Raw genomic sequence first — 24,804 nt, forward strand, 5'->3', positions numbered from 1 at the left:
CCTACGAGCCTCCTCCACATTTGATGCTGACAGTTGTTGAGCTTGAGCTGGCTCACGATATTCGTAGGACCGAATATCTTATCTCTGAACCGTAAGAAACTGGCACATTCAGGTGATATAAAAACTAAACCACTTATATCACCTTGTGAGTGGATGTATTTGACCATGGGCAACAGGCCTGGTGTTTTTGTTGCCAACATTATACTTCGACGGCAACTTTGTGGTCGGGACCCAATAAAAACTGCAATCACATCAGTTCGTCCATGCAGTTAATTCAGAAGGTAACAGATCTTCATCACAGGAAGGCACAGCTTTAGACATCAACTTTCCAAGCCAAGCATGGTAAAGCAGGCCTCTTGCACCTAATCCCCCTACAAACCAGTATCTACACTTTGCATTCCCTCCGACAAGATCATCCAAACACCCCAAGAGAGGCAGTGATCCATGCTCAGTAAGGACGGCATGGCCCTCATGCCTCCTTTTGCACTGTTGAAGGCCCAGTTCCTGATGTTAGGAAATACAGCTGAAGCCTTTGGTAGAATATCCTGAAGAGCAGAAGATGCTTCCTCTTCAGAAACAGTGGATGAGTAATCTTTTGAACTCCATTCCCATGTTGAACCAATGACCAAATCACGAGGTCCTTGGATTGCAAGCCACACATCTGACAATATTGAGGGAGTGTGATCTGTATATTCTCCCCTGAGACAAACAGCTAGCATCAGTAAAAATTTCAAACATCACATATGCTAAACCATAAAAAAATCCAAGTAGAAGCTTTACTCAAACTCATGTGGTAGTTGCATATGCATGATAACACCTCTGCATGTTCTCAGAGGGAGCTTTCCCGATAGTTTAGGCAACAAGCACGAGTTTGCACCAAGACATACCATCACTGCACTGTATGAACCATCAGACCCAAAGCTTAGAGAAGATCCCAGACTTCAATTCCCGGATGTATAAAACGAAAAAACTCTGAACATGCATGTGCATGTGATTGTGAAAGCATACATAAGCATAATCATCAATACATGGTGAACAAATGTGAATGTTTATGAAAATAATGCCACTGCCCAAAATTAACTGGTCTTTATTGGCAAGTTAGTGAATCTAAATTTTGTGATCACTGAACTAAACAAGATTTTCATGGAAGTGTCATAATATTGATCAGTTTTTCTGAAACAGATATATAAACAATTTCAGTTCGTCATAGTCTATTGTTTTATGGTTTCATTTCAGAGAAACTTTAAAATCACAAGTTCTTGAGAAAACTCCCAAGGAATTCCCTTACGAAGAACCTCCAGAGAACCAAACTTTTGGCTGCCTTGAAATGGCAAATTTAATGTATACTATTAATGTGCCTTCAATGATAAGAAACCACCAATCCCACACAAATTGAATAACTTAAACATAATTGGCTAATAATGACTTGCTATATCAATCAAACAGTACTATGCTTGACCGAGAGAATGAAGGCTTAATGTTTTGGAATACTACACTATCTTTTTATCGGAAGTCATATACATTTTCAAACAAACAGAAGTGGTGGCAAGATAAACAAGCATTAACAAAATATTTACATGCACACATAGAGAAGGTTGCTGGCAAAGGAATAACCTGAAAGTTCTTGTAGATTGTTAATGGATTTCTTACCGAAAATTATCCCTTTTGAAGGATTTCCTGAAATCATGAAATTCCCTGATAGCTTTTGGTATGCCAAAAAGAGTGCTTACAAGAGCTATGAAGTCATTCATCCAATATGATCAATCTAAACAGAAAGGGAGAATCCCAATGGATGAAAATTGTGCATGGCAAACATGGTTCAAAGAAATGCTTTACCTGGCGATAGCGCAGAGGATGGATATTTACAGCATATAAAAAGCAGCATTTAAAGGCATAATCACATCTGGCATGAGTTTCTTCACAGTATCTTTAGTTATAACTTCAAGTTTGCAACTCCCTAGGTAGTTCCGGGCATTCTGATTACTTAAAAACAAATTCTTTCAACATTGGAATTGCTTGATTCAGTAAAATAAAGTGTTGTTTTGGTTATGCAGAATCCACTGTAAAAAAGATTACCTCGGTCATTATATCAAGATATTTTATTTTGGTTGCAGGTCTTATGATTCCCCTGTAGAAAAACAGCACTATGATTTGTTGGATCATATTTCGGATCACACAGTTTCACAATCGTCATCATGATATAAAACACGAAATAAATCAAGAAATACAACAGTGTAAAGAACATGATTAACAGACGACCGAAACAGTAACAGGGAGCAAGCATGTCGGTTTCCGCAAACAACCAAAATCCAGACGTCAGCATACGAACAAACGAATGCAAAGAACATAAAGAAAACAACATGAACATGTTTAGTTTATGTATCAGGCTAAGGCGTACGAAAGTACTCCCCTTAGAGAAGATTCGCCCCCACATACTGTGCAGATCAGGGTCCGGCGTCCTTCCCCCAGGATACAATAGCCACGACGAACCGACCGGTGCACTCCGACGGATCGTCCTTCGAAAACAGCCTCTTCGAACCAAGGTTGCAGAACAACCCCTTTCGGGATAACTCACAGGAAAGAGAAAGAGAGAGTAACAAGAGAGATGGGAAAATCGCAGAGCTCTTCTTCAGAATCCGTCTGTCTCAGTCCTTTCGTAACCCCACCCCTGACCACGCTTTTATAACCCACGAACGGTTATGAAACGTGGAAGGAGCCCGTTACGGAATCCGAGGGACGTGATCCGTTAACGGTCTTCGAAAGATCGAGACCCGTTACGGAATCCGAAGCGTCATAACGGGCACGGAATACGAGGAGTCGTGACCCGTTCCCATAACCCGTTACCGAATCCAAATCCAAAGAAACTTTGGGTAAAAAGATGCTTGTCTTGATTGGATATGGCCCTAAAGGGCCAATTACCCGACCCGACCCGACCCGACCCGACCCGGCCCGGCTCGGCTCGGCACGGCGAGCGGGCGCGCGCGTGTGTGTGTGTGGTGGTCATCCCACTCCCTTGTTCTCAGGAACAAGTGTATGAGTTCTCAAGTGGCTTATAAAGCCCTCAGAAATCTCAAGCACAAGCAATGTGGGAGTATTCCACCTCATCAAGACCACCTCTTTCAAAACAGCCCAGTTTCTCCTTTGAATTCTCTCTACCGTCCTTCTTACACCTAACATGATTATCATCAGCAGTAGTCATGTTAGCATAGGGGCGCATGCACGTGCACACACACACACACGAGAACAGTAACAACTATAACAAATTAACTCTTGACAAATGTCTTAGTATGCAAATCATTTGATCCTAAGTGTCGGCTGTCTTGACTCCTAAATCAACGATGATAATCACACACGCACAGAAAGAGAGAAACTAAAACAAGTGTAACCCTTGATAAATGTCTTGGTATCCAAATCACTTGACTTTGTGAATTGTTACTATTGTCAGCCTAAATCAATGATGACAATCACATCTGATGGGTTAGAGCTATTTGTGACATGTTGGCATTCATGTAGACCAAAAGCAGAAGAAAAACATGATAACCTTTTGACATTCAAGTAGACTGAAAATGGAGGAAAAACATGATTTCCTAGCTTAGACACAGGCACATGAGTAGACACACACACACACACAAAGAAAACAAAACAACAACAAAAGTAACCCTTATTAAATGTCTTCATATCCAGATCACTTTACTCTGCATATCATCAGTTCTAAATCAATGATGACAATCACATCTGATGGGTTAGAAACTTAGAGCTACTTATGACCATTTAGCATTTACATAGACCAAGGGTCTTGGTGGAGGAGAAACATGATAACCTTTTGACATTCATGTAGACCAAAAAATGGAGTAAAAATTCAATTGTGTAACTTAGATTGAGGAACATGATACGATGACTTATCTGACTGAACTGAAGAAACTAACCCAGATCCTATTAAATAGCCAAGACGATTCAAAATAAAAAACAAATGGACATTCAGTCAAGAGGATGAGTATAAAACCTTCTCCATACAATAGGTCCATCGAAGTCAACTGTTAAATCATCATTTTTATTCCAATTTGAAGGCCTAGATTGCATTGCATTTTCTGCAACCCTTAGCAGCTTCAGGGCCTCTTTCCAGCACTGAGCTCCCTTCCACAAAAGTTTCACTACAATACAGAGCCACAAAGAAAAAGAAGAATAAAAAATTAATACAGACCTCCAAACAGTATAAAACGAAAACTGTGCGGCCATTCTATTGTAGCACCTCAACATTGGACTTGTAAATCAAACCTTTAGGAGAGTAGGGATGCAGAAGTCCTCCAGCAACCCCAGAAGCACCACCTCCAATACCAATCTCATCACATATATCAATGTGCATAGTTAAATCCTTTGAGCTGAGCTTCATAACAGAGACATTTTAATGTTTGAGTGGCGTGAAGCACAACTAAATGCCCAAGACATAAGGGCATCATAAAAATTAGGTTAGCATCTTATAAACCCATGATCCTCTGAGACAGCAGAGCTGTAAAGAAGAGGTGAAGGAACCAAGTGAAAATAATGACACGTTCATGCAAATAAATGTGTAAGTTTTCTAATGTAGAAAAACATGAGCTAGATAGAATTGATAAATATAGTGTTTGCACACACTACTCAGAATGGACTAGCTAGGTAGGCTTTTACCTAACCGATGGCAATTTAATCTGATTTAGAGACATTCAGCAATTTGATGCTCCAGCTGAATATTCTAACATGCTCCAACATTTTGAAACTAACAAATGTTTCCACCTAATAAGAAAGATCCTAGCAGCACAGAATTTCCTTAGAGTGAAGACGTTAATTTTCCATTGAATTCTACCAAATCTTTTCATAGAGAGAAAAATGCTAAGAAATTGTACTCCAATTAGCAAAAGGGACCTCTTTTCTAACGAAAATTTTATTGAAAAGAAAAGGGGGAACCATAATGAATACTAAGACTCACATTTCCCCTTCTAGTCCCCTAACAAAATGTGAATGTTGTTATCTTGGAAATGTGAAATTTGAATCTTAAGGTATCCAGAACTAACATCCAGCAGCTGTGAGTTATAAGAATCAAATAAATCAAGCCTACAGAGACCACTGCACTTAATTTTAAAGATTAGGAATTGCAAGCAGAGGTATGTTCTCTTTTTCAATGCTAAAACTGCTCATCTGGATCTTTTCAGTAAGGTGTTGTCTGCTAGTAGGCCAGTTTGAATCCATAAATAATATACTGATTCAGAGGGCAAACATCTCCATGGATAAGAACACACAAGGTCTTCATGCCAGGTGGCTTATTCTAAATTCCTTTATTAGCCAGCGTGACCTGGTCTTCGTGCCAGGTGCGGTTTCTTCGGGTTATAAATTAAAAAAACACACACACACACAAGTCAACCTAACCAAACCCAAAAATTGATCAACTGTTGAAGAAATATATCATTTGCTCCTTAGTTTAACTGTTTTTTTTCCTGTGAACTTGTTCATTCTCAAGTATACAGGCATATCCTGCAAACTATAGGCTGCTGTAGCCATCTCTCATTTATACAGCGAAATTAGTTGATTGTGATGTCAATCCACATGTTCATGCAAAATAATGCGTTAGGAAAAAGTAATATAAGATCAGGGTATTTGAAAGTATATCTCAAGGGTAATGTTTTCATCAATTTATGAAGAATATAGTACCATAAAATACCAATAAACCGTGTGTTTGGATTCACCCAATGGAACACAAAGACAGATAAATCAGTAGTAGCTTGAGTTTCTCTTAGTTTTTTTTATGGATGACATGGAGATAGTATTTTCATTCAATTGTTAATGTTAGTCATAGCCTAATGTGTGAGGTCACATATGTAATTTAATCATTGGATTTCATATAGATATTCAAGTCCACCACATTCAACATAACATCATCTTTCCGGTTAAAGATGCAAACGGGTCGGATCTGAATCAGCTAAATACATAGAAAAGTCAGACCTGAATCGGGTTGGAACAGCCAAAATTCATAAAAGTGGCATACTGGATCCAGTCCGTTTTGCATCACTAGGTAAAACGTCCATCAGACTCCTGGTTATGACTCGCCTTTTGTTTTTTCATGTCATAAACATTCATTAGACTCATTGTCCATTGGAGGAAGAGAGCAGTTACCATAATCTTGTATGTATTATAACTGATCGTAATATTCAATCCCCATTGCACATCGCACTTGAGAGCTGTGGGATATGTCAGTGTCCACACACATAAAAGAGGAGGATTAGATCCATTCTACTTAGTGAACCATATATATATATATATATATATATATATATATATATATATATATATATATATATATATATAGAGAGAGAGAGAGAGAGAGAGAGCCGAAAGTAATTCAACATTACCACGCATGAAGATCAACAAAATGTTGAACCCATGAACTGAACAAGAACAAAAGCCAAAACAAATAAAGAAAGCACAAAAGAAAAGAACATTAGACAGATAAAAATGGGCTCACGCCATAGCCGCTTGCCCAGATTGTGACAAAGGATAGGTAGCATCAGTAGGAGGGAGTGGAAGATCACTAAGATGCATACGCAAGATCGCATAAACATCTACCAAAATTTTATGCACCAGGTTTTGAATGTTAACTCGAATATGACGAAAATGAGCATCGTTTTGCGCCATCCAAACAAACCACCAAGAGGTAAGCAACCACATCCACCAGATGAACCTCCACCTCTTGCTGCGCCTAATACAAACCGGCCCCAAGATCAGATCTAGCGCAAAGGACTCCTCCTTAACAAATACTTCTGGATGCCTCCAGGTCTTACTAAAGATTTCCATAAATATTGGGCAAGACCAGAACAAGTGAAACGTAGATTCTTCTGCAGCTTGACAAAGCACGCACCAACTCGGGAGTTGAATGCCCCTCAGCGTATGGGTGGTTTAGGCATCCCGGTGCCCAGACTGCGAAGCATTAGGGAGAAATGTTCCATGCTTGTATTTTTTGTTTTTTAGTCAAGTCAAGGGAAACCCCTTCACTATTGACAGTATATTGTGGCAATGGTCACTCGTCATGATTTGTGCTAGAGATATTTATGAGGAGAAGTAGATAGTGACAATTTGATACCTAAGAAGATGAATCACTACATCATAATAAAAACAATTTTTATAATTATTATGTTATTTATAATTTATATTCAAATTATATATTTTAAATATACTATTTTTTCCAGATTTTTCAAACAAGTCATATTTTTCAGAATATTACAAGATGAATTTTCCCAGAGTGAGATTTGTGAATTTTATGAACTCACATTCCATATTTTTTTGTGTTCTTCCCTTAACAGAAAAAAGTGGGAAAACAAACATGTTGGAATGTAGTATTCATGCCACCGTAGTAGGGGTGGCAAAACCTGACACGACCCGCCAACCCGCCTCTTAGGCGGGTTCGGGTTGGGCAAAAACAAACCCGTTTAATAAACGGGTCAACCCGCCTAACCCGTTTATTAAACGGGTCGGGTTTGTGTTAGGGGTATGCCAACCCGGCTCACCCGTTTAATAAACAGGTCAGGCGGGCGGGTCAACCCGCCTACCCGTTTACCCGACCCAACCAGTTTATTAAGCGGGTTGGCGGGTCGTGTCGGGTTACCCGTTTAATAAACGGGTTGGGTTCATGTTTGCCACAGCCGATCCGTTTAATAAACGGGTCGGGTTCGGGTTGAGGTATGCTGACCCACCAACCCGACCCGATTGCCACCCCTACACTGTAGGATGTTATGTCCATGATAGGGTAGGTGTATGTGAATGTGACCCGCCCATAAGGGCGGGCCTTTTTCTGGTAACTTATAATCATGGTGACAAATATCGAGATTTATGAAAATCTTGTGTTTAAAACCGCAATTTCTCACGAGAATTTCAAAATATCACAGGATTTATGAAAAAGCATAAATACCACGATTTAAACATGATATTTACGTTTTAAACAGCTATTTATCATGAAACATATGTGTGTTTTTATTTTTTAATATTTTTTATTAATATTTTCTTATAAAAATATTTTTTAATTAATTTTTTATTGCAGAGATTTTGCCTAAAAAATGTGAGATTTATGAAAAATTGTCAAATTCTCGTGAGTTTTTGAAAAACGAGATTTTGTCGTTTTTAACGTTTGTCACTATGTTTATAATAATCCTTAACAGTTTTGTGTAGGGATGTAAATGGGTTGGATTCAGGTCGGATCTAGGCATTACCAAGTCCAACTTAATCGGGTTTGGCCTAATTAGATTCACGTCTGGGTTTAGATTCAAATAAAAATATAAAACCAAACATATCCCACTAACTTATTACCTTGTATTGTATCTGCACTTAATTGGGTCAGGTTTTTAGTTGGACTCGGGTTTTAGTCCGGTATGAGTGCAAAACATAATACCAAAGCCTGATCTGATTATTAATCGGATCCAAATGTGACTACCAAACCAGTTTAATGAACTTGGATTCGGGTTGGGTTTAGGATTGGACCCGACCTGTTGGCATCCCTAGTTTTATGTTTTTTATATATAATATTTGATAACGAAGAACCCTTGCCGAAGCAAGGAAAACCCCGGTGGGACCCCAACCAACGTGCCTTATGTTTTGCTTTATATTTTTTATAATAAATATTTATCTCAAATTTCAGTTTCTATTGTTTCATGTTGCTAGTTGTGCGAATTTAGGGACACTTAAAAAACGTTCACTATGCCTTCCTTGTGGCAGTCGAATCTTAAGACTTACCCTTTTCAAACCTATGGTTGGGTCAAGAAATCACTTCATGGTATGTAGGGGTGGGCAATGGGCCAGGCGGCCCGATGAACCAAGCCGACCCGGCCTGCCATGGGTCAGGTTTGGGTCAAGGTTTTAAGCCGCGAGTCCATCAGCTACAGGGCTGAAACCCTCCCTGAACCGGGTTCAGGTTGGTCCGTGGGCTATCGCGTCAGCCCGATGGGCCTGTGCTATTTATTAAATTTTAATAATATAAAATTTTAAAAATAACTAATTACATAGTAACTTGGTAACTAGTATTATTTACCTAATTAGTTGCATTAATTTTATGAAAATGAGAAAGATAATTAGTTGGGTACATGAGAATTTATTCATTATTTATTATTTAGTTAATTAATTGCACTAATTAGTTGAGCTTGGGTCGAGCCAGACTCGGCCCGCACTTCACATTGGCCCATTCAACCAATGAGCAGGCTCATGGGCTACTCTTCAAACCCAAGCACATCAAGAATTGGGCCCAGCTCGTTAGTAAATGGGTCGGCCCATCTCCGGGCCGGGACGCACTTAAAGCCCGGCGGACAGAGCTCGAAACGGGGGCCGGGACGCACTTAAAGCCCGGCGGACAGAGCTCGAAACGGGCCAGGCCGGGCCGGGCAGACATCCACCCCTATTCGTATGAGATAAGTGTCGATTGTTAATTGGTCTGGATGTAGTGAAGATATTTTTCTCTATCCACACCCAAACCTCGATTTTGAAAAAAAGAGTGTAAAAAAATGATAAAACAAATTGGGAAAATTGGGAGTTTTGAGAATCCAAAATGTTCAATCGGGCCAGTGAAAATGATTTTTTACTGGCGTGTCATGGGAGACGTGCCAGTAAATATATTATTTCTTGTAATGTTTACTGTCCCTCATCAAAATCCTCAAAAAAGAAATAGTAAAATTTTCATAACCCACCTACAAATATCGGTGAGGTAACAAAAAGAGGTAATTATCAGTAATAAAATATGGATACTTTTGATTTAAGTATCATGTGATAAGTTACTTGCCTTATATTTTTTTGTATTCGCTATGATCTTGGATGTATTTTTTTTCCTCCATAGACTAAGGCAACAAAAACCAAACAAATATGAGCACAACATGACCAATTAATGTAAGCTTAGCAAAACAACCTATCATGCATTCCTACCAATAATTTGGTGCAGACTTCCACTGAAGTAATGCATGCTCAGAAACACCATTTGCACACGATATTTAGATACTATACATCAGTTTTCACAGTGATGTGGTGATGTATAGGGTTAATGTTTGCTACCCTCCTGGGTAAGGAAGTCTCTAGGAAAAAACTGTAATATTTTTTATTTGTTTTAGTTCTTTGTGCACATCATGATGGACCAAACACATTAAAGCATGCTTTAAACTTAAACTCTTTTCACAGTTTAGGACTTCATAATTCCACAAAGTGCAAGGAATGGAACTATTGGCTTATATTATGTTATTCCAACATGTATGTAAGATTTTTCGGGTATGAAAAAATCAATGTAGTAAATTTTCAGTTCTCATAAAATCACATTTTTTAAGTTGAAAAAATATGATCCATGAGTAGATTCCTCCTATTTTTATCATGTTGACCACATCCATGGGGTTAGACCTGGGCAAAGCAACTTCTCACTGAGTTGGGTTCAAGTAAGGAGTTATCCAGGAGCTTATCAAGTACTTATATATATATATATATATATATATATATATATATATATATATATATATATATATATATATATATATATATATTTGCTACCAATGAAGGTGAAGAACTAGTGAACTAGAAATCAGTGCAAGTTGTATCCAGTGAGCATGGTTTGTTTGCAAAGAATCAAACCTCGAATAGTGATTTTCTAATGCAAAAATGTGGTCTTTTGAATTTATGAAATTTTGATACATTGTGTGATGTTGATTTTTGGACCCTTTTAAAAAACTAATTACTTGTCATAATCACATGATTCAAAATAAATTTTCTACTAAACAAACTATGTAGATGAAATCTACAACATTTGATCTACAAAAAATTAAAAAATTTTGAAGAAAAAAATACCTTCATTAGTACCCAATATTTACCCTATATATATATATAGAGAGAGAGAGAGAGTAGTGAGTAGGTGCTAAATAATACATGCTAAATGTGTTTTCAGGGCTTTTTTTGTTTTATTTTTAAATTCTGACGGTACATATGTGATCTATGCAATTGATTTTATTGGGACCAGCTCTTGAAGTATAAGGTTTTGAAAAATCAATGGGCAAAAATCTTTGTAAATTTTAGAGGCTCGAAATATAATTTTTTTAATCTAAAACACATGATCCAGGTGTGGATTTATGTCAAACACATTTATGGAGTCAAAACTGCACAAAAAAATGAAAGGGCAAAAAAAAAAACCATTTAGTGCCTGTCAATTTTGCACCTACCCATTTCTCTCTCTATATATTATATATAGAGAGAGACAGACGTATGTGTGTGTGCAGTGCTCGAGAGTGGGTCCAACCATGTGATTTCTTGTTATGTTGCCTAATAGATAAGGCCAACAATCATGCAATTGGTCTTTGGGATGGGGGGCATAGGCAGCTAGGTAGACTGTCTAGGTTCAAATCTCTTTGGCGTCAGTTCATGAGGGCAGGGGTATGCCCACAGAGTTTTAAGTACGGCAAGCAGAGCCAGCGCGTCTTTGTTCCTGGAGCCAGTTTCTCCGTGTAAATGTCAAAAAGTGTAGCCGTCATCGGCGCTGAATCGTATAAATCGCCGAGGACTCGAGGCTCTCAGTTGAGACGATTTTTTCGTGCCAATTATTGTGTGAAATGGCCAGAGAATCACGATTAAAATGAACGAAGAATCGCTATATACAAGTTTATTGCATTGACCAAAAAGCATCGGCCTTTAAAGGCAAACAGAGAAAGGCTAGATATTAAAAAAAATAAAAATAACATGCATTAAATGCAGTGAGAGAGAACATTCATCATTCAACATTACCAAAATACATCCAATGATGGTGACTTTGCACAGTTGAGAGTACAAATAGATCCAACCCCCATCTCTACTATGTAATTTAAGAGCCAGACATAACTAGTTGACGTAGCCTTTCAAAATCGAATTTGATGCCACTGAAAAAGATATTGTTTCTTTCAGTCCAGATCACCCACCATGCTGAAAACAACCATACTCGCCACAATAATCTTCATTTTTTTTTGTTTCGTAAAATTATGAGACCATGCAATAGGTCCTGAATAATAGAACTCGAATGAGTTTGAACAGACGGTGGACCCCAAGTTTGAAAAAATAGGTCTAGAACTACCTGGCAAAACCAAAATAGGTGAGTCGTGTTCTCTACTGCCTTCTCGCAAAGAATACACATGCTGGGAAATTGAAGCCCCTGTTTCCTGACATTAATCTGAGTTTGAACACAATCCAGAACCACTAGCCACGCCAAAGCTTTTGCCCTCGGAGCGGGCCCCTTACCCCATATACAATAAGTGAAAAATCAGTCAATCCCGGATGGCAACAAGGAATGGTAAACTTGCTTAATGGAGAACCTATCTCCGCTTGCCATGGCCCAGTCAAGCCACGGGCGGCCATGACTAGGCCTAAGATCCCTGTCACTGAATGAGCGAAGTGTCTCCGACCACTCGAACCAGAGAGACGAATGGCACACTGAACTAGGCGTCGAAAGAGTAAGGTAGACTACCATATTTTTGCCTAACAAACGTAGCCCAAGGAGATGGAGATGTGGAAGCGACTCAGGCCCACTTCAAGACTAAAATGATGTTCCTTTTTTTTAGAGTCGGAATCTCCAAGCCGCCTCGCTGCCTCGGGAGAATGATCTACTGCCAAGAAACAAGAACGAACTTTTTGTGAGACGCATTCCCAGACCAAAGAAAGTGCGAAAGCAAACGGTTAATCGTTTGTTCTACTGTCGTTGGTATAATGGACATGTTCATACAAAAATCTGGTAATCTGGCCAAAACATGGCGAATTAGCGTCAATCGTCCCGCAAAAGATAAATATCGGGTCTTCCAAGACTGCAATCTCCCTTGCACCTGCTCTATAATAGACATCCAAGATGAAGTTCTCGACGACTGCAGTGAGTGCAACGATAGACCCAAGAAATTAACAGGAAGGTCGGATATCGAGCAGTTGAAGATCCTTGCAGCAGCCGATTGGAGGAAAGGGTCAGCATTGAGTAAGACTAGAGCGCACTTACTCTCGTTCAGGCGAATGCCTGAAATTGCAACGAATACTTTAATAATGAAGCACAACTTAGATATTTGATTAACATTTGCATGACCAAATATTATAGTATCATCTGCATATTGAATTGTGTGACCAACAAAACCAGGAATGCCCAACGAATTCAAGAAGCCTGTTTGTTCTGCCCTTTTCATGAGAATAGGTAAACCCTCTGTCGCGATATTAAAAAGGATGGGGGTTAGGAGACAACCCTGTCGCACACCTCTAGCCAACTTGAGTTCTTCTCCTCTCAGTCCGTTGTTGCAAACCGACAACACGGATTTCGTGACCAGCTCCTTAACCCATACTATAAACTGGTTGTCGAACCCAATATTTGTTAGAGATTCAAACAGAAAATCCCATGCCAGACTATCATAAGCCTTGTGCTCCAGTCGACTTTAAAGAGTGAAGAAGCTCAGTTGCACAAATAAAAGACCCTTGCACACTTCGACCTGGAATAAAAGCTCCTTGATTCGGAGAGACAAGTTGATCAATGACAACGCGCAACTGGTTAACCAACACCTTAGATATAATGCGATACAGAGCGCCCATCACCGAAATCGGCCTGAAGTTGGATATGTCTAATGCCCCTTGCCTCTTAGAAATCAAAGAGATAACTGTTACATGGTATGGTTTAGGCAACCTTACATTACGATAAAATTTATCGAACAAGTGGAGCAGGTCAGCTTTAACAATTGGCCAAAAGGCTTTGAAGAAGTCTACGTGAAAACCATCAAGGCCTAGGGCCTTCCATCCTGAAAGGCCGCTAATAGCATTAGAAATCTCAGCTTCGGTGAATCGAGTCTGCAGAGGAATATATTGGTTTCCATCCTAAGAGAGAGAGAGAGCATGACATAAATAAAGGGAAAAAAAGGTTAATATAAAAGCGAATTATACATCAAGAAAAATGTAAATAAATATAGATTCTTTAATTTATATGTATATAATGAGATTTGGTAACATATTAAAAACTAAATTTAAATAATATTTTTTAAAATAATCACAATATATCAAAAAAATTTAATCAATTTTTCCTTTTTGTTCATGTGAATTTTGCATAACTAAAGGTACATATTAACTCTATTCTCAATAAAATTCTAAATTACAAAATTTTGTTGTAAAATATAATTATTTGATTAATTACAATTTAATATATAGTATTTTATTCATAATTAATCTATTAATGGTTGGCCGATTACTTACAATATCACGACTTTTTATTTTTCCGATTAATCACGATTTGCCAAGTAATTCAAACGGCGAGGTTGATTGATTTTTTTTTTTTTTTGCCGATTAATCGCTTCCGATGAATTGCCGAGGACGAGTTCGGTAATTATAATGCCTATCCTCTAAATTGTAAACGTATAACATGATCTATACGCCATTGAGCCACAACTTATGTTTGATTCCCCACCTTTCTCTTTGGTATTCCAAGCCAACAGCTCACTAATACATCTCTTTTGCTTGCACTTTGGGGAATCATGAAGCTTATAAGCTCTACAACTAAAGTCAAAATTTGGTGGATGCTTTAATGTCTTGGGTCCACTATGATTAACTCGTGCTGGAGCATCCATACAGATAGGGGTGGGCAACAGGGCCGGCCCATTAGGCCCGTGGGCCCGAAAGGGCGGGCTGAATATATATATATATATATATATATATATATATATATATATATATATATATATATATATATATTTGGGCAAGGGCGGGGTCAGGGCCAAATTTACTGAGCCATGGTGGGCCGACTTCTTTGGTTTGGACTTCTTGTTATGGTTCAAAAAGGACACATACCTATCAAATGAAGACTTGTTTATAAACTAAATGAAAGAGGTCTATGAAGGGGGCTTGGTGCAGTGGGATGGGGCCTAGACTGTTTCACCACCAGTCTAGATTCAAATTCTGTGGACGTCACTCTTTTGTGCAAGCTGACGCCCAGCATAGGCCCTGAAAACAAGGGTCCTAGCCTCGAAGTTTTATGCTTTTGTGAGGACGATTGTAGGTATGACAGGCTGGGTCAACACAATCAGGTTTTTGAATCAGACGTGGTTTCTCTAAGAAATGAAAAAAACAAACAAACATACGTTTCACAAAAGTAAAATATTTGCTACTGTCATTATTGCCATATTCTCTAGTAGAAATCACTTGCTTTTTTTAACATTTTCATGAATCTTTTGGTGGGTTAAACCCTACACATATGATTTGTTTTGTTTATCAATAAAAACAAAAAAAGGTTTTGGATTTTGTTGGGCAAGCATGTATTTGTATTTTTTATGACGAAATTTCTTGTTGAAGCGGGTAAACTCTGGGTGAGTCACCGACACCCAAGCTCCTACGGAGCCCACCAGTGAAAGGAACCCACACACCCAGTAAAAGTCGAACATGAGACGAATGTCTTATAATAGCTTTAAGATCAATAGTCCCAATGCAATACAATGCTACGATTAGAAAACAGACCATGCTGCTCGCATAAACATGGGGGTGGTTAGATTGATAATGTAAAGCTTACACCTATGACTTTCTGCTGCAGGGTACGGTACAATCGAGTGTATCAAATGGAAATCCCTTCACATAAGCTCATTGTTTGTGTAAGGGAACCTTGTGTAGAGAAAGCACGTAAAGAGCACTTTGGGAGTAGACCAAAGTCTATGAGGGTACCTCTTTTTTACAATGTCCCATCAAACCCTAACAAAACATGCACCTTAGCTTCCATGGCCACACAAGTTCAAAGTCGTCCGCTTCAATTAGGGGTCTCAACCGGTCCGGTTTACCTGAACCAGACCATATAGGGTCTGGGTATGGTGATAAATAAGAAGACCCGATTAAGATCCAGGTTCAGACCCGAAGATCTGATTAATACATGAACCCGGGTATAGTTTGTGAAATTTTATACCAGACCCGGACCCAACCCGAGTTCTGATTATGACCCACAAATTTTCAATGTACAAATGATAAAAATATGGTTTTACCGGGTATGCCGCGGGTTTGGTTCATGTAGTTCTTATTGGGTCCGAGTATGGTTTATCTTATATTGTGGGTCTGATTATACCTGAATCCAAACCTGATACCATACCTGAAAATTGGGGCCAGGTCTGGTTCCACCTGGGTCCAAAACAAACCCGACTCGTTGACACCCCTAGCTTCAATGTTCAGTTGGTCCCACCAACTGCTGTCTCATCAATATGTTGGTGATTAGAAAATACCAAACTTTGTGTGAACTAGAGATGTACAAGTCATGTTTGGGTATCATGTAAAATTTAGCCAAGTTCATGAACTTTTAAGGTTTGGCTGGATCAAGAACAGTAGAAGATATTTTTGGGTGTTACGTGGAACCTGACAAAGTAAAAGATTGTTTGTGGAGTTGGAATTTTGTGAACTCGAGTCACGTGAAAATGTACTCTTAAAGGCAGGCCAAATCACATAAAAAAGCTTGTTTGGAAAACTTTTATAGCGCGTTTGTTGCACACAAATCCGAGGGAAAGACATCTCACTCGAAACACTCTTTTACAGGACAATACTTCTCCATGGCATATAAATGTGTTTAACATGATTTGTTTGCTAAAATTTGGGCTTGGATTGTGTGTTTTTTATGTAAGAACATGATTTTTTTTTAATATTAAAATGTTGGCACATTATAGGCCCTTGATTTTTAAAACTATAGAAAAACTTGCTTGTGTGTCATGGTCAAGCGATTCCAAACTCATTTCAAACCAAGTAAATCACATCTACAAGTTTTCACTTAATAGTTTTGTATCTTCATTAGTATTAAACATTTACTCCTATGTACAAAAGATATCCAGTGTAGTAACTCTATATTGAACAAGTTAGAGAAGACAACCTTCTCCTTCTATGCTTGAACAATATTTGAAAGAATTTGAAACAAGATTCAAGTTACGAAATAAATTTAGAAACTTAAATTTTATTAGCATTAGCCTAGTGGCTTTTAAAGCGGGTCTATAACAATTGGAAAACATGGTAGGTTAGGATAATAAAAATAACCTATAAACTTTATAAAATTCAAATACTAAAAAGAATATTATCAATCAAGTGTGGTATATTCATGTATGATTGCAATTAAGTATAAAATTTTATTAATTTGTTTTATAATAAACAATTACATTTTTAGTTTTATTTTTATTTATTTATTTATAATAATTATAGAAGCTATACACTTTTATATGATCCAAATGACATGTCAATTTAAATATGCAAATGAAATCTTCATAGTCAAATCAATATTCTAAATTAGTATACAAGATAATTATTAATTAAAACATCTATACATATATAGATGAATCAAATTATAAATAATTTATACTTGTAATTAGAAACAAACATGTAATTATAATCAACTATCATGGACATGATTTTAGTTAAGATCATAAATAAGATCACGCTTATTAAATAAACAATCGAATCTGTCAAAATAGAAATCATTTGATTGTCATGCAATTTTGAACATAAAAGAAGATGAATTTGCCTTTGACTTAAAAGACAAAATTTAGATAACAAAATAAGTTTTTCAATGAATAAAAAATCATTTAATTTTAATATACAATTATGAAGTTATGGCTTTGGGAAGATGACTGTGACAAGTGCTATATGATTTCAAGTTATGATTTGACCCAAATATATGTATAAGATTCAAGCACTAATTTGAATAAATAATATACATAAATAAATATAGCATCAAGAAAGAGAGAAAGCATACATTTCATCAGCTAAAGCTCCCAAATTCATGTTGACTGAAAAAGAAAGAAAAAATAAAGTATCTAGTTAGATAAACTTACTTTAACTTGAATCACCATAAAAAATGAATCGAGTTTAAGTTTTTGTGTCAACTGTAGGTTTAGGAGCACATTGAATGGGTGACTTGAGCTTGTCTTTTAGTTACCCAGAAGGATTTCTCTATTGTTCCTCCATAAGGTGAGTGATGCAGAGCATCCTGAAGATCCGAGCTTTAAAGAAGAATTGGATTCAAATCCAATTCTCAAGATCCAATTTAGGATGCGATCCAGAGCAGATCCAATCGTGCAAGACTATCAAGGTCCAATTGGATCTCTGCCAACCCAGATTCATTTTGATTATCGTGCTACAATATCTGCGATATTTTGTATCTTTCTCAGAGATTATAATTTTATGTTTTGATTCTATTGTGTCATGTTACGAAATTGTATTAATTTTTTTTTTAGGAGCCGGATTCTACGGATCCGAATAGTTCTGGTGCTCTTTAGGATTCTTTTGTGGCACTAGAGGGTGTATGGGGAACACAGGTAGTTTTTATTTTTTCATAATTATATTTTTCTAATGTATTTTTGTGCAGGATCTAATTCACCGCATAATCTGGATCCATATCTTGATCCATTTCAATGGAGCCCTAGTTGACGACATTTGGAGTGGACCATCTTAGCCTTCATTCAAAATCCAGCCTTGACTATTCCAAGTCAATATGGCTGTTAGACCTCTTAATGCCCATGGCAAAAAATAGCCTAGTCAAAATCGTGGATATATTGTGCTATGCTTGGGAAGGTCATTCTCCTCTTTAATGTAGATCTTCCCCAAGCTTATTAATCAAGGGAGGTCGACCAAGGGAAGGTGGCTTTGGTTATGAAAAATTCAAAAATTTTCTTGGTGGAGAAGAAGTGTTTTTAAGGGTAAAGATAGTCTCAGTATTTTGATCGTATCTCCCTAGATACCGGTCCAAATTAGATGATATTTAACTTGTTAAAAAACTAAGATCTAGCCCTACAAGTTTACTGGTTATCATTTTGTGTGATTCGGTTCGATTAAGCCACTAAAGTCCCTGGTAAATTTCTTGCTGACTGCATCAAGCCTTTTTACTGGTGGAAAGTTCAAGTTCGTGAGTTTTTTTTTTAGAATCCCTTTGGTGAAAATCGACCTTGTGAGTTGAAGTAAATGTTCTTGGATCTCAAAGTGATTATTCAAGCTGTTGTTCGTGAGTCATCATTCTGGTGTCGGCTGCTTCCCAATGACATCCATTGTCATCTTCATTCGGATATCATATTCTTTGGTTCACTTGTCTTTCATTTTTGTTATTTTTATCATATGTGATTTGTTCTTCTCATTTCGCATTGCTTGTGAGCTGTAGTGAATTATTTGTTGAATGTTTGAAATATTTATGTTATTAAGTGATTATACTGTTTACAAAATATCCAGTTCTATTCATTATTTCATAATTCGGTTTCCTATCGAAAGCCAATTTTTTGAATTCCTGAGTTGTTTAGAATGACTCCAAAGAAATAATCATATCGGTGTTGATACTGATCATTTTCTAGCATTCTTTAGCTTCCCAAAAAGCTAAGACGATTATCTACAACTTTGTAGTTGAAGCCATTTCGTGAATCATCTGTTTGAGTCCCTGAAAAGTGTTGTTAAAGTGTCGGACTAATGGGATTTCACTATCACTTGTTTATTTTAGAACGCTCCTAGTGGTGTTTGGTATTTTTCAATTATCTGGAGATTCTCTGCATGAAAATTTATTTTGTTTGATTTTGTGGAAAGCTAGAACCTAGATCTAAAATTTTCATATTTTAAGTTTGAATTGAATCTTTGTTTAAGTACCTTAAAAATATCAATCTTTGCTACTATCAAATAGTGGAAAATTTAGTTCTTTTATCAATAACTCGCACCATTTCCAGAATTCAAAAATTTGTAGCAACTCATAGAAAACTCAAAAAAATTCAAATCTTAGTTTGTTGAAAAGGTCTAAATCTGACCTTTGATTTCTCAGTTGAAAGTTCTCACAAACTTCACTGTTTGCAGGGTCGAAAACTCCATCAAACAGACTGTCTGCAGAATCTAAAAGTTTGTCAAAGCCTTGTTCGTCAGTCTCTGATTTGAGCCCTTAGAATGGACACCGGTGATCTAAATTCAGTGATTTTGGATTTGTTGGAAATATATGTGAGTCACACACAACTTTTATTTGGATTGCATCTGTCGAAGCAGAGTGTTCGAGTTTCAAAATTTTATTTTTTTGAGTCCTGTTCGGACTCATTATTGAATAAACTTTCGCACGTGTCAAGATCCGATTGGATCTTGGATCGTGGATCAATACGTACTGAGTCCACATCATGATATTACATTAGTGAGACTCTTTATTTATAAAGTATGGAGCCTCTAGTCTTTTATTAAAAAAAAGAGTTTCAATTAATGACAACTTTCAACTGTACTTTCTTAATTGACAAGGTCATCTATCCTTAGATAATATTTTTAATTAAAATATAACCCTAAAAGTTTTGGAGATTTTAGAAATATAAAAAATAAAGTTAAATAAACACAATAATTATAAACATATTGTTACGAAACGTCCCAAATCTGCCTCAGCTAGAACCTGCCCCAGCTTGGAATTGTATGTGTTTTTATCATTTTGCCCTCTTATAAATATATAAATAGATGTACTCTGCTTAGTTTATTTTAATAAAGTTTATTCAGAGATTCCTTTAAGCTTCATTCTTGGTTATTGTTCTTGTTCTTGTTCTTTTTCTTGTTCTTGTTCTTGTTCTCTGAAGGAACATATTTCTCTCTCACCTCTTTTCTATGCCTATTATCAACTTAAAGAGAATATCTTTTCTCCCTCTCTTATCGTCGACTCCCATCCACCTCACGCTTTCGTGTGTAGCCAAATAGGAGAGACAACTCTCTCTCTTTCCCCAATGTTGCATGCTCATCTCTTTTCTTTACCTATTTATATTTAAGATGGTTCATCTTGTTGCATTCTCGAGGCCCTTTTATAGAATTTGTTCTTTTTTAGGGATAGGTTCTAACACATATTTCAAAAAACATGATTTACAAAAAAAAAATATTTAGCAAATCACAAACTCCATATAATATATGCATATTTACTAATATACTAACTGAGATCTCATTGAAAGATAAATTAGAGGTCTGACCTTAATATAATGTGTTTATGATATTTACTATTACAAGTATTAGAAAAACTTTGTTCATTCAGTCATAGATATAAGGTACCAATATAGGACACTCTGATTATCTAAAACCAAAGTTTGTGGAGTCAATCCTATTTTGAAAGAGACTAGGAAGTGTGGTTATCAACCATTGTCTTTCAATAAGGCTACATGCCCATCCATATATCAAATTGCTTAACTGGCAAACAAATAATGTTAGGTCTACTGTGAGTATATTCATCACATGCTCCACGGTCTTTGCTAGATCATTGAGTGATTTCTCTATATAGGCATCGTGAGTAGGTCTATCTCTTGGAAGTTTGCATATTCAAGAGCTTTTACTATAAAAATAAAATAAAATACACTGAATCACGCCTAACTCACTCAGGCTTATACCTCTAATATGATTTATGATATGTTAGAAGCAGTATATCCAAAGTTATGAGGTTGAAGGATTTATTTCCTATATAAATTGACACAACTTATATTAGTTTCCAAATGAGCTTGTTCTGCAACAAAAAAAACAGGTGAAACTAAGATAAGATCTTGCATAACTGGTGAAACTAAGATAAGATCCAATAGCAAAATATTTCGTGAGCATAATCAAGGCTATATTTGATTATTCAGGTTACCCAAGGCAATATAAAATATTCAACGATAACCACAAATATCATTGATATTATATATAAAAAAAATAAGATATTTCAAAGTACCACTTGTTTTAAAAATATCATGTTTTCATTGCATATTAAAGTATAAAAAAAACTTTTTCTGCAAATTGTTTCATATTGCTCAAAGCAACTACAAGATACTGCCTCCAAACTTTTACCATCAAATCGCGGTGATGCTTGAATCCACTACTACAAGTCTGCACCCACTTGTACGAAGCCAAGTTGCTCCGAGTCCACTTGTATGGGGATGTCCTGATGTCCTGATTAGGAGTGCAAACAGGTTGGATCCAAGCTGGATCTTACTAGATTTGAATCTGAATTTGAAATGTAAACAATAGATCTGGATTTAGATCTAAATCCAGATCTAACAAAAATGAGAAAAAACAAAATATTCAGATGTAAAAAGTGCAATGGGGTTGAATTTTCCTTCAGATCAATTTTAGTTTCGATTTAGAATACTTATTGGAATTATTTGAATGGGAAAGCAATCTGATTGAACACATCCGAATTCGCTCTGAATACACATTCATATTTTACTTAATAGATCTATATTCAAAAATAATATGTCGAACTTAAACCAAATATTTGACCATATCCGATCCATTTGCAACCCTGGTCCTGACCCCAACCTTTGTCCAAGGCGTCATGATAGTAGAAAGGATGGTGGTGGGGGTGTGAGATCATGTCTGCTTGCGAGTTGTCAATAATTGTGCACTTTTGCAGGGCTCACGAGAGGCGCGCTGTGCATGAGTCAAAATTTCTGCACTTTTTTCTTTTGACCTTTTCCTTCTTCTGCAGATGCCTACAGACCCTGCCGTGCTCGCTCGCTCGCTCGCTCACTCTCTCTCCAACCACTTTCATAGGGTCCAATTTTCACCGAGTGAAAATCCACACCTACTTAAGGGTCATTTGCGTGTTACGGAAAATCAGGGTTTTTCGCGGAAACGCATCGACGGGCGTGCATTTTCGCAGAGCTCACAATGCCAAAACAAACATGGCATTGTGGAAACGCCTCAACGGGTGTACCATTTTACATGCTGAACCCCTTTTTCGGGGAAAACGGTTCTCATGGGAAAAGGTCCGATTCAGTTTTCGTGACAGAGGAATCCAGGAAAGAGGTGCTGCGGCACCCTATTGCTTGACAAACAAAGGCCCCCTTAAGGTAACAGACAAAAGTAGGATCAACTCTTGAAAATTACCACCTTTACACACCAAAGTTTTATGTTCACAAAATTATCTGAACTTAACTGCATTTCATGAGGGTGACTCACAGCATCCATGTATTACTGAAATAACTTGAGTGCATGACCTACAGTCCAAGCCTAGCCTAAGTGTACACGTCCCAGTCAAAGCCAACAACTAGTCAACGGTCTAAATTCAGTGTAAAACGTCAATGTACAAAGGGATAAAACCATGGTAATTTCTGATTAATCACAAGCCCCAAAGAAGCACTACCCCTCCAAAAAAAACACCGGAAAGTGGGATGACCACATTCTTTCCGGCAAGATTTCCAGCAGATGACAATGTACAAAAAAACAAAATCAGCTCAATAAAATAAAATAAAAGAACACCTTATTCTTTCCCTATACTTGGTTCATTATTTATGTTATTAAACAGGAAAAAAAATCATAATAATACACAATGCTACCTAATACCGAGAATCCGTACAACAAACCGCTAGCGGTATCATTGCCGTCGTCAACCCTTCCACGCGTACACCACTAACGAGAACCCCGTGGCGTTCGGGTCGGACTCCTGATTGGCCCAATCCAAAACCGAAGAGCTGCAGCCCGAGGAGGAAGAGGAAGAGTAGGAAGAGAAGGAAGCGGTCTTCAGGAGGCTCTTCTCGGGTTCCTTCAGCCCGAACCCGCTCGGCCACGGCACGGTGGCCAACCCGCTCTCCGATACGGACGACGTACCGGTTCTCTCCGCCTGGAACATGAACACGGCGTGCCCCAAACCCGGGTTGAACAGCCAATTGTGTACGTCCCAGTAGACCTGAACCGGGACGCCATCGACAACGAACCGGTCGTTCCCCCTGAACTTCCACTCGAGGTTGCCGACCCTCAGAACCGGTTTCTGATCGACCCGGAAGGACAATCCCGGTTCGTTTGCCTCGCACTCGATGGTGATGTCGTGGGGCTCGCCGCCGTCGAACCGGGCCTTGGCCGCGTAGAGCCGCTTGCCGAAGACGTGCTCGCGGCGAGAGACGAGGACGGGCTCTGCCGAAGGCGCGTGGGCGTGGGTCTTGGCGTAGGCCTCGTGGTGCATGTCGCCGACGAGGAGGGCCATGGTCTTCCGATCCGAGACGAGGCAGAGGTAGAACCCTCGATCCGGTTCGGGTCCCGAAGAGAAGCGGGCCTTGGAGAGGTCCCAGAAGACCCGGGTCTTCCTCCCGCTGAGGTAGAATTTCTTGGAACCCTTCTTCTTCCAGAAGAGCCAGGGATTCATCTGGACTCGATGCGACAGCGACGCCGTCTCCTCCTCCTCGTCGTCGTCGTTGCCGTTGATGTTAGGATGGACGGTGAAGCTGAGAGATCGGCCGCCCATGAGGGTGCGGCACCAGGTGACCGTGACGCATCCCAGCTCGGTCTGGTAGAGGCAGGTGGTCAGATTCTGAACCATCTTCTTCTTCCTCCTCCTCCTCCTTCTTTGAGCGATCAGAACTCAGATGGAGGTCTGAATATGCATCTCGCTGGCTTCTTCTTCATCTCGAAAACCCGGGGAAAAATAAAATTCCAGACGGAGCCTGTTTGGCGATGGTGGTTGCTGGGGTTTCTCTATTCCTCGAGATCCGAATGGACGCAGAGGTGATGATGATGGAAGAAGAAGACGATGGTGGTGATGATGCTGGCGCGGAATCGATGGTGGTGATGATGATCTCTCTCTCGCTCTAGATTTAGTGTAACGTGGGGAGGGAGGGGTGAGCGGTTAAAACGAGGGTAGGGTGGGGGCGCGCTTTGTCTTTGATTGACGGAAATTTCTTGGGGGGTTTCTCTGACTCTGACTTGACGACACTGACCATGCTCCATCTTGACTAGCTTCGTTCTAGAGAGAAAAAATCCTTTTTGCCCTTATTTTTTTGTAGACAACAACGTACATGTATTCTCGACTAATAGAAATATGTGGATCACAAGTCCGACCAAACCCGACCCATTGGCACCCGTTGGACAGGTATGGTAGGACTAGGATTAGGG

At 38.3% G+C, this 24,804-nt stretch overlaps 1 protein-coding gene and 1 pseudogene across 1 annotated transcript; both read right to left on the reverse strand.

Annotated features, from left to right (window-relative positions):
• Positions 1-252: 252 nt before the first annotated feature.
• Positions 253-2,163, reverse strand: LOC149841932 (uncharacterized; annotated as a pseudogene).
• A 21,142-nt stretch (positions 2,164-23,305) lies between these two features.
• Positions 23,306-24,232, reverse strand: LOC149841933 (uncharacterized). Its single transcript, XM_090000553.1, has one exon. It carries the CDS (start codon positions 24,230-24,232, stop codon positions 23,306-23,308), a length of 927 nt encoding a protein of 308 aa, XP_089856679.1.
• Between the last annotated feature and the right edge of the window lie 572 nt (positions 24,233-24,804).

The sequence above is a fragment of the Nuphar pumila genome, chromosome 3 (assembly GCF_984573655.1).
Source record: "Nuphar pumila chromosome 3, dmNupPumi1.hap1.1, whole genome shotgun sequence".
In the NCBI taxonomy this organism is placed as follows: domain Eukaryota; kingdom Viridiplantae; phylum Streptophyta; class Magnoliopsida; order Nymphaeales; family Nymphaeaceae; genus Nuphar; species Nuphar pumila.

Excerpts from the sequence above, each read along its gene's own strand:
- LOC149841933 (XM_090000553.1), bottom strand. The coding sequence starts at position 24,232 with ATGGTTCAGAATCTGACCACCTGCCTCTACCAGACCGAGCTGGGATGC.